Source organism: Pecten maximus, unplaced genomic scaffold (assembly GCF_902652985.1).
Source record: "Pecten maximus unplaced genomic scaffold, xPecMax1.1, whole genome shotgun sequence".
NCBI lineage: Eukaryota > Metazoa > Mollusca > Bivalvia > Pectinida > Pectinidae > Pecten > Pecten maximus.
The window spans coordinates 4,968-17,529 of record NW_022982612.1 but is presented as its reverse complement, the minus strand read 5'-3'; the positions used below and the strand labels follow the sequence as shown (position 1 = coordinate 17,529).

General features: G+C 37.5%; 2 protein-coding genes across 2 annotated transcripts; both read left to right on the top strand.

The window, feature by feature from the left end:
- Positions 1 to 3,609: 3,609 nt before the first annotated feature.
- On the top strand, positions 3,610 to 5,963 carry LOC117320611 (nuclear pore complex-interacting protein family member B3-like). The gene is made up of 4 exons (XM_033875172.1): positions 3,610 to 3,896; positions 4,610 to 4,846; positions 5,161 to 5,397; positions 5,636 to 5,963. Exons 1-4 carry the CDS (start codon positions 3,610 to 3,612, stop codon positions 5,961 to 5,963), a joined length of 1,089 nt encoding a protein of 362 aa, XP_033731063.1.
- A 1,334-nt stretch (positions 5,964 to 7,297) lies between these two features.
- On the top strand, positions 7,298 to 8,204 carry LOC117320612 (suppressor protein SRP40-like; the record flags this gene model as incomplete). The annotated part of the gene is made up of 1 exon (XM_033875173.1): positions 7,298 to 8,204. A coding segment is annotated over exon 1 (907 nt), but the record flags the coding sequence as incomplete, so codon positions are not given.
- Between the last annotated feature and the right edge of the window lie 4,358 nt (positions 8,205 to 12,562).

Genomic DNA, 12,562 nt, shown 5'->3' with positions numbered 1-12,562 from the left:
TGTTATATACATTATCTAACTTCCATCTGTATATTATTTGTTATGTACATTATCTAACTTCCATCTGTATATCATTTGTTATATACATTATCTAACTTCCATATATATCATTTGTTATTTACATTATCTAACTTCCATCTGTATATTATGTGTTATTTACATTATCTAACTTCCATCTGTATATTATTTGTTATGTACATTATCTAACTTCCATCTGTATATCATTTGTTATATACATTATCTAACTTCCATCTGTATATCATTTGTTATATACATTATCTAACTTCCATATATATCATTTGTTATTTACATTATCTAACTTCCATCTGTATATCATTTGTTATTTACATTATCTAACTTCCATCTGTATATTATTTGTTAGGTACATTATCTAACTTCCATCTGTATATCATTTGTTATATACATTATCTAACTTCCATATATATCATTTGTTATATACATTATCTAACTTCCATCTGTATATTATTTGTTATGTACATGATCTAACTTCCATCTGTATATTATTTGTTATGTACATTATCTAACTTCCATCTGTATATCATTTGTTATATACATTATCTAACTTCCATCTGTATATTATTTGTTATATACATTATCTAACTTCCATCTGTATATCATTTGTTATATACATTATCTAACTTCCATCTGTATATCATTTGTTATATACATTATCTAACTTCCGTCTGTATATCATTTGTTATTTACATTATCTAACTTCCATCTATATATCATTTGTTATGTACATTATCTAACTTCCATCTGTATATCACTTGTTATATACATTATCTAACTTCCATCTGTATATCATTTGTTATTTACATTATCTAACTTCCATCTGTATATCATTTGTTATATACATTATCTAACTTCCATCTGTATATCATTTGTTATATACATTATCTAACTTCCATCTGTATATCTTTGTTATATACATTATCTAACTTCCATCTGTATATCATTTGTTATATACATTATCTAACTTCCATCTGTATATCGTTTGTTATATACATTATCTAACTTCCATATGTATATCATTAGTTATATACATTATCTAACTTCCATCTGTATATCATTTGTTATATACATTATCTAACTTCCATCTGTATATCGTTTGTTATATACATTATCTAACTTCCATATGTATATCATTAGTTATATACATTATCTAACTTCCATCTGTATATCGTTTGTTATATACATTATCTAACTTCCATATGTATATCATTAGTTATATACATTATCTAACTTCCATCTGTATATCATTTGTTATTTACATTATCTAACTTCCATATATATTATTTGTTATTTACATTATCTAACTTCCATCTGTATATCATTTGTTATATACATTATCTAACTTCCATATATATTATTTGTTATTTACATTATCTAACTTCCATCTGTATATCATTTACTATGTACATTATCTAACTTCCATCTGTATATCATGTGTTATGTACATTATCTAACTTCCATCTGTATATCATTTGTTATTTACATTATCTAACTTCCATCTGTATATCATTTGTTATATACATTATCTAACTTCCATCTGTATATCATGTGTTATATACATTATCTAACTTCCATCTGTATATTATTTGTTATGTACATTATCTAACTTCCATCTGTATATCATTTGTTATTTACATTATCTAACTTCCATCTGTATATCATTTGTTATGTACATTATCTAACTTCCATCTGTATATCATTTGTTATATACATTATCTAACTTCCATCTGTATATCATTTGTTATGTACATTATCTAACTTCCATCTGTATATCATGTGTTATGTACATTATCTAACTTCCATCTGTATATCATGTGTTATGTACATTATCTAACTTCCATCTATATATCATTTGTTATGTACATTATCTAACTTCCATCTGTATATTATTTGTTATTTACATTATCTAACTTCCATCTGTATATCATTTGTTATTTACATTATCTAACTTCCATCTGTATATCATTTGTTATTTACATTATCTAACTTCCATCTGTATATCATGTGTTATGTACATTATCTAACTTCCATCTGTATATCATGTGTTATGTACATTATCTAACTTCCATCTGTATATTATTTGTTATATACATTATCTAACTTCCATCTGTATATCATTTGTTATTTACATTATCTAACTTCCATCTGTATATCATTTGTTATATACATTATCTAACTTCCATCTGTATATCACTTGTTATGTACATTATCTAACTTCCATCTGTATATCATTTGTTATGTACATTATCTAACTTCCATCTGTATATTATTTGTTATTTACATTATCTAACTTCCATCTGTATATCATTTGTTATTTACATTATCTAACTTCCATCTGTATATCATTTGTTATATACATTATCTAACTTCCATCTGTATATCATTTGTTATATAGATTATCTAACTTCCATCTGTATATCATTTGTTATGTACATTATCTAACTTCCATCTGTATATCATTTGTTATGTACATTATCTAACTTCCATCTGTATATTATTTGTTATTTACATTATCTAACTTCCATCTGTATATCATTATCAACTGTGATGAGGAATCAATTGTTATAATTCAGTTTTCCTGATAAAATTTTAAATCTGTATCTCTCGATTAGCAGAGATATATTGACTGTTTCTCATGGGGCGACATTTTATCATTTATATTAGTGATACATGACCTATTCAAACATTAACTAAATTAGATCACTTTAAAGTTTGTAAGCATGATATCATAGGTGACATCATTTAGTTGTTTAAGTGATAACATTTAATCAGTAAGTGATATCGTTCACTTAGAAGTTTTGAATAGGCGATATCACAGTTTCAGTAAGAGATACCACAGTTTCAGTAAGAGATATCACAGTTTCAGTAAGATATAGTCACATTATCAGTAAGAGATATCACAGTTTCAGTAAGAGATATCACAGTTTCAGTAAGATATAGTCACATTATCAGTAAGAGATATCACAGTTTCAGTAAGAGATATCACAGTTTCAGTAAGAGATATCAGTTTCAGTAAGAGATATCACAGTTTCAGTAAGAGATATCACAGTTTCAGTAAGAGATGTCACAGCTTCAGTAAGATATATCACAGTTTCAGTAAGATATAGTCGCATTATCAGTAAGAGATATCACAGTTTCAGTAAGAGATATCACATATTCATTAAATATCACACGATAAACCGTGGACTAAGTGATATCCTGTCGGATAATCGAACCACGACCGCCTAGGTGAAAAGCAAGTGTGATATCAATGTGCCACTCGACCACCAATGTGTCACCAGACTACCAATGTGCCACCTGACCACCAATGTGCCACCTGACCACCAATGTGTCACCTGACTACCAATGTGCCACTCGTCCACCAATGTGCCACTCGACCACCAATGTGCCACTCGTCCACCAATGTACCACCTGACCACCAATATGCCACCTGACCACCAATGTGCCACTCGACCACCAATGTGTCACCTGACCACCAATGTGCCACTCGACCACCAATGTGCCACTCGACCACCAATATGCCACCTGACCACCAATGTGCCACTCGACCACCAATGTGTCACCTGACCACCAATGTGTCACCTGACCACCAATGTGCCACTCGACCACCAATGTGTCACCAGACCACCAATGTGCCACCTGACCACCAATGTGTCACCTGACTACCAATGTGCCACTCGTCCACCAATGTGCCATCTGACCACCAATGTGCCACTCGACCACCAATGTGCCACTCGACCACCAATGTGCCATCTGACCACCAATGTGCCACTCGACCACCAATATGCCACTCGACCACCAATGTGCCATCTGACCACCAATGTGCCACTCGACCACCAATGTGCCACTCGTCCACCAATGTACCACCTGACCACCAATATGCCACCTGACCACCAATGTGCCACTCGACCACCAATGTGTCACCTGACCACCAATGTGCCACTCGACCACCAATGTGCCACTCGACCACCAATATGCCACCTGACCACCAATGTGCCACTCGACCACCAATGTGTCACCTGACCACCAATGTGTCACCTGACCACCAATGTGCCACTCGACCACCAATATGCCACTCGACCACCAATGTGCCATCTGACCACCAATGTGCCACTCGACCACCAATGTGCCACTCGTCCACCAATGTACCACCTGACCACCAATATGCCACCTGACCACCAATGTGCCACTCGACCACCAATGTGTCACCTGACCACCAATGTGCCACTCGACCACCAATGTGCCACTCGACCACCAATATGCCACCTGACCACCAATGTGCCACTCGACCACCAATGTGTCACCTGACCACCAATGTGTCACCTGACCACCAATGTGCCACTCGACCACCAATGTGCCACTCGACCACCAATATGCCACCTGACCACCAATGTGCCACTCGACCACCAATGTGTCACCTGACCACCAATGTGTCACCTGACCACCAATGTGCCACTCGACCACCAATGTGCCACCTGACCACCAATGTGCCACTCGACCACCAATGTGTCACCTGACCACCAATGTGTCACCTGACCACCAATGTGCCACTCGACCACCAATGTGTCACCAGACCACCAATGTGCCACCTGACCACCAATGTGTCACCTGACTACCAATGTGCCACTCGTCCACCAATGTGCCATCTGACCACCAATGTGCCACTCGACCACCAATGTGCCACTCGACCACCAATGTGCCACCTGACCACCAATGTGCCACTCGACCACCAATATGCCACTCGACCACCAATGTGCCATCTGACCACCAATGTGCCACTCGACCACCAATGTGCCACTCGTCCACCAATGTACCACCTGACCACCAATATGCCACCTGACCACCAATGTGCCACTCGACCACCAATGTGTCACCTGACCACCAATGTGCCACTCGACCACCAATGTGCCACTCGACCACCAATATGCCACCTGACCACCAATGTGCCACTCGACCACCAATGTGTCACCTGACCACCAATGTGTCACCTGACCACCAATGTGCCACTCGACCACCAATATGCCACCTGACCACCAATGTGCCACTCGACCACCAATGTGTCACCTGACCACCAATGTGTCACCTGACCACCAATGTGCCACTCGACCACCAATGTGTCACCAGACCACCAATGTGCCACCTGACCACCAATGTGTCACCTGACTACCAATGTGCCACTCGTCCACCAATGTGCCATCTGACCACCAATGTGCCACTCGACCACCAATGTGCCACTCGACCACCAATGTGCCATCTGACCACCAATGTGCCACTCGACCACCAATATGCCACTCGACCACCAATGTGCCATCTGACCACCAATGTGCCACTCGACCACCAATGTGCCACTCGTCCACCAATGTACCACCTGACCACCAATATGCCACCTGACCACCAATGTGCCACTCGACCACCAATGTGTCACCTGACCACCAATGTGCCACTCGACCACCAATGTGCCACTCGACCACCAATATGCCACCTGACCACCAATGTGCCACTCGACCACCAATGTGTCACCTGACCACCAATGTGTCACCTGACCACCAATGTGCCACTCGACCACCAATGTGTCACCTGACCACCAATGTGTCACCAGACCACCAATGTGCCACCTGACCACCAATGTGTCACCTGACTACCAATGTGCCACTCGTCCACCAATGTGCCATCTGACCACCAATGTGCCACTCGACCACCAATGTGCCACTCGACCACCAATGTGCCATCTGACCACCAATGTGCCACTCGACCACCAATATGCCACTCGACCACCAATGTGCCATCTGACCACCAATGTGCCACTCGACCACCAATGTGCCACTCGACCACCAATATGCCACTCGACCACCAATATGCCACCTGACCACGATTTTAGAAAGAGACGCTGCTGGTGGGGTGGGGTGGGGTACTTCTATCTGGATTAAAGCAAATAAATGCCTACAGGCCTATATAACAATGTGTGATATATGTATTGAGAGAGGAATATATTGTATCCACAGGTACATGTCTAGTCTTATATATATAAATATATACCACACAGTGGCACACTGTATATAAATATATATAATAGCCAGAAATACCTATATGTAAAGTCTTAGGTATTTCTGGCTATTTTATATACATATAAGATTAGACATGCCCATGTGGTGTTCGGTTACTGAAGATAATAAGACATTACATGTTCATTCCTCACTAGTGTCTCCACTGTATGTAAAATGTCACACGTCCTTTTGTCAATTATCTATTTTATTTTTGTTATTAATTTTCTTGTTTTTCACCAATTTTATTCTACAATAAAGGAATATACATTTAAAATAATTATACATAAAACGTGAACTACTTTCAGTCACTGTCCTAATAGCTAATACGTGTGATAATTGAGAAGATACGTTTGTGCGTTAACATCGGAGGAGCCCCTTTCGTTGTAACCCGTGCAGGTCAGAAGTATAATAGTAGTCCTAAAAATAAGGGGGTAACATTGTTTATAATTATTTATCGAGGCTGTAATGGTTCATCAACATAAAGGGATGTAAATAAACAAGACAAAAGACAGATGGGTTAAATTATCAGATCTTAAAAAAAATCCAAAAAAACGAGGTTGTGTTTTTATTCACTGTCAATTATGTCTAGTTTCATATTTAGTTAACAGTTGCCATACAGGGCTAGGAAATGTCGGATATAGAGCCAAGATGACACGGCCTCTGTTTACCCGTGTATGTAGTGTACATGTTTACCTACAATATAACAGACTCCATCCTTTATCACCGCAAACATAATTAACCAGTAAATTTTACCGATCAGCTTTAGTGTAAGATAACCCCGTTATTGTTTTATGGGTCCTGTGTGAAGTCTCTGCCACATTAGACATTCCTCGGCGTGCTTTTCCCTAGCTCTCGTCCTAGTAGCACGCATACCTAATTTTCTTGTTAAATATACAATATTCTCTATAAAACAACAGCCCGCTATACACCTGGCGACACTTTCTGATGGGCACACCTGAGGACCACTCCTTGCTAGGCCTAGCACGAGTGCCGTTTTTCAGTCTAAGTTCGACTATTTTTGTGTTTTCGATTGGATGGAAGTATATTCTTCATTGGAACATTTTAAACTGAATATTTCCAAATATGCGTGCTTGTTTTCGAGGTAATTGGACCATACATGTTCCTAACACATGCGTGCATGTTTAGCATAGTTACAATGTGACCTGTTTATTGTGTTGGTTTAATTAGAACAGTCCGTGATTAGAATAATTAATACAATGAGTTTAATGAAGAAGAGATCTAGCTTCGGCAAGAAATATTCAGATACAATTTTCAACGTGCAAGATGAGCACCAGGGTACATACCGGAAGTTGTCGGAGGAGGAGCAGGTGCAGATGCGGAGAGCTAGTTCCGAAGACACTCCTCCAAAAGTTACAAAAAAGCGCATACGGCCTTTAAGCTTTACTTACGGCCAAGACTTGGCTCGATCTATTAGTGAAAAATTCAAGAGAAAGTCAAAGGGAAGCCCCAAAAGTCCGAAAAATTCTAAACACCTTACTTCCGGTCAGTTGAAACAAAACGTCGAGCGTAGTGACAGTTTCCCCGGAAGTGCATCGAACACAGTACAGAATGTGGCAGGAATAACTGACAACCTAACCGGAAGTCGAGATAAAACACCTACTGAACACAAAGCAGAAACATTTCGACCAAGGGAGATAATAGAAAATATCCCGAAAAGACGAGTTGTAAGCGCCGAAATGAACATTCGTCCCGTTTCCGCGTCATTTGTAGAAGGTCTGGTAAAGGGAACGACCACGCCTCCGTTAACTCCTCCACTTCCGGTTGCAAAATCAAACTCGAGTGAACTATCGGATAATTATGACGTCAAATGCGGAGATAAAAACGGTAGCACCAAAGATGACAGCGATAAAATTAAAAGACGAAAAAAGAAAAAGACACATTCATCGTCATCTTCGTCTTCATCCTCATCATCGTCATCGTCTGATACCGAGGCCGACATGAAGACGAGCGACAAAGGTGTTGTACCGAAAGAAAGATGTATTTCGTATTACGGTCCAGTTGTTATGGACGGAAAGACTCTGAGGCTTCCAACCCAGGGGACGGGCATGCGCAGGTACCACAGTCTCACGCTTCCTTGCTGGGACGGGACTGTCATTAAGGATGGTAAGTTGTTTTTCATCTCATCATCACTTCTTATATTTTATAATGTTTTTACATGGGCGTACCACAAAATCGTTATCCAGCTGTCCAACATTCCTTATGATATACATATACGGACCTTGGGGCTGTTACTTTGTGACAAGCCCCTGTGATATCGACTCAACATTTATATATTTTAATAAAGAGACCTTTTTTCACGCAAACGCAGATATGAAGGTGTTTGTATACATTATGCGTGGAAATCCCAATCCGTTTTGGGAACTTTACTTAAGAGAAACCACTCATTCATGTAAGTTTAGTAACATTTCAGGTTAATCCAATGGTACCCCCTCTCAAAATGACTAGCGTCCTGGGCCAATCAAAATATCGTGTATGAGCTGCAGTGGCTGCACGGATACTTTTGTACATTGCATTGGTTAGGGTATTGACCCTTCTCATTGGTATAGACGATTCCATTCCACATCTAACTCCAACGTCAACTGAGCGATGTTAATTGAAAGTTTCGACCTGCGTCTTATGCTTCTGTCCAAATTGTCATATAAATGTTCTGTCGGGGATATTTCCTGTTAGTCGGATAATTTCTTATGGTGTTTCTTTTTCCTTTCAGTATATATTTGGTTTGAATTGCATACTACAAATAACTGGTACCGTCTTTTCATTTTTGTTAAGTGTTTTTTGTAGTTTTTTTCAAGTTCAACATATATTTTTTACACTAGGATACACTACACTTTTATTCATCTGTAAGTATATAAACATACAGACGAAAAGCTCGGTTTGGTTTATTTGGTTTGTTTTTCTTTAACGTCCTATTAACAGCCAGGGTCATTTAAGGACGTGCCAGTTTTTTTGGAGGTGGAGGAAAGCCGGAGTACCCGGAGAAAAACCACCGGCCTACAGTCAGCACCTGGCAACTGCCCCACGTAGGTTTCGAACTCGCAACCCAGAGGTGGAGGGCTAGTGTTTTAGTGTCGGGACACCTTAACCACTCGGCCACCGCGGCCCCTGAACAGCTCAGTACAATTGTTTTAGTTCACATTAGATAAACCAGCGAAGTTATATTGTCGCGGTTAAGCACATTTTCTGCTGATCAAATAAAGAGAGACTGTATCTGCTTAAACTGATTTACAAAGTTTGATATTACAAAAAAAGGCCTTTTAACATTGCAAAGTCTTTCTCTGTTTGGCATTGAACCTTTTTATTCGGCATGTAGTCTATTGAAAACTATACGTTATGTCCAGAAAATCTGCACACACGGAACTTTAATTAATTTATTATCAAATATGAAAAGAAACTTTTTCTATGTAAAAAAAGATTAAGCAGAATTTGTCGGAAAAGAGAGAGAGAGAGAGAGAGGATGTGTATCCCAGTCCTATTACAACGGTGATGTCTTCTAATGCGGCCAGGGGAAATGGCAAGGTGTCCACTGGGCCTGTATAGTTCAAATGTTATTAGTAAACATGCCTCACATTGCGTGACCTTCAGAATGGGTGAAGGTCACTTTTATTAAACAACAACTCGATAGTGTGATCTAAATTACACTTGATGTTTGGAGCTGTGTTGGAAGGTTTCAACAACACTTATAATAAACTTGCTAACTTATTATCACAGAAAATATTGCACACCAGAAAAAAAACGTTAAGTCGTGATTCATTCGAATAAAATTGATAGTCACGTCACTCGTATCAAATAACATAATCCTATATATCTAATGACTATTACTATACCCCGATACTAGTTATATACTATCGTTATATACTATTATACACTATCGTTATATACTATCGTTATATACTATCGTTATACACTATCGTTATATACTATCGTTATACACTATCGTTATATACTATCGTTATACACTATCGTTATACACTATCGTTATATACTATCGTTATATACTATCGTTATACACTATCGTTATACACTATCATTATACACTATCGTTATATACTATCGTTATACACTATCGTTATACACTATCGTTATATACTATCGTTACACACTATCGTTATATACTATCGTTATATACTATCGTTATATACTATCGTTATATACTAACGTTATACACTATCGTTATATACTATCGTTATATACTATCGTTATACACTATCGTTATATACTATCGTTATATACTAACGTTATACACTATCGTTATATACTATCGTTATATACTATCGTTATACACTATCGTTATACACTATCGTTATATACTATCGTTATACACTATCGTTATACACTATCGTTATATACTATCGTTATATACTATCGTTATATACTATCGTTATATACTATCGTTATATACTATCGTTATACACTATCGTTATATACTATCGTTATATACTAACGTTATACACTATCGTTATATACTATCGTTATATACTATCGTTATACACTATCGTTATATAATATCGTTATACACTATCGTTATATACTATCGTTATACACTATCGTTATACACTATCGTTATATACTATCGTTATACACTATCGTTATATACTATCGTTGTACACTATCGTTATATACTATCGTTATATACTATCGTTACACACTATCGTTATACACTATCGTTATACTATCGTTATATACTATCGTTATACACTATCGTTATATACTATCGTTATACACTATCGCTATACATTATCGTTATACACTATCGTTATACACTATCGTTATATACTATCGTTATATACTAACGTTATACACTATCGTTATACACTATCGTTATACACTATCGTTATATACTATCGTTATACACTATCGTTCTCCACCAAGTTTATCTATTGATCTTAAGACGCTTGAATTCCGTGGCTTTGAACTTGGACCAAGTTCATTGATTGATTTTAATACTTTTGACTCCCGGTACTTTAAACGTGGGCCAAGTTTATTTATTTGAACACATTAATTGGTAGCTCTGCATCCGAGACGTTTCATACCACGTATCGAGATCACATACCTAAGTTATAATTTAAAGAAGTTTTAAAACATTTTTTTAAAGAGTAGGATGGTAGGATATGGCGGACGGAGGGGCAGACGCCACGTCATCGCATAAATTCGAGGGGCGTTGTGCAAGATAAAACCGTTCGGCATTTTATAAAGCACACTGCACATCCTCTACATTCCGATTAGAAGGGCTTCACGTGGGTGCATTTCCCCCTCAAAATAGGCAAATGTAAAACCAGGTGAATTTCTTTATTGTATTTTTAATAAGTGTATTGGCAGATGTACACAAGACAGAGAATACAAATCTTCGCTAGTGCTCGCATACGGAGCTCAAGGACTATCTATCCTAAATGCTGTTTCAATCTGACGGCTGGTTTTTCTTGTCATATAAAACCTCGCGACGGAGTGAAATATGATATTTTCATAACTTTAGTACCTATATTTACATAGAACATGTGTAAGTGTTTGGGGCTCATATTTTCTAGATGAACAAAATTAAATATTATTGCTGTCTTTTCGATTTTACGGTTTGTTTTCCTTGTGATAAATCCAATGTTTACTGACGAGTTGACTGAGATTTACTACTATTTCACTTTAGAAGTCATAACCTTTAGATCGTGTCAACAGTAACAACGACCGTGTCATCTGGGCCTGTTAGCTTAATTGTCTCGGCGAGTTAAAGGGAACGGTCAACATAATATTCATATGATAGTGAACTATGGGTATACTGGGATTAATAGTGAACTATGGGTATACAATGTACTGAGAGTAATAGTGAACTATGGGTATACTGGGAGTTATAGTGAACTATGGGTATACAATGTACTGAGAGTAATAGTGAACTATGGGTATACTGGGAGTTATAGTGAACTATGGGTATACTGGGAGTTATAGTGAACTATGGGTATACTGAGAGTTATAGTGAACTATGGGTATACTGGGAGTTATAGTGAACTATGGGTATACTGAGAGTTATAGTGAACTATGGGTATACAATGTACTGAGAGTAATAGTGAACTATGGGTATACTGGGAGTTATAGTGAACTATGGGTATACAATGTACTGAGAGTAATAGTGAACTATGGGTATACAATGTACTGAGAGTAATAGTGAACTATGGGTATACTGGGAGTTATAGTGAACTATGGGTATACTGGGAGTTATAGTGAACTATGGGTATACTGGGAGTTATAGTGAACTATGGGTATACAATGTACTGGGAGTTATAGTGAACTATGGGTATACAATGTACTGGGAGTTATAGTGAACTATGGGTATACAATGTACTGAGAGTAATAGTGAACTATGGGTATACTGAGAGTAATAGTGAAACTATGGGTATAAAATGTACTGAGAGTAATAGTGAACTATGGGTATACTGGGAGTTATAGTGAACTATGGGTATACAATGTACTGAGAGTTA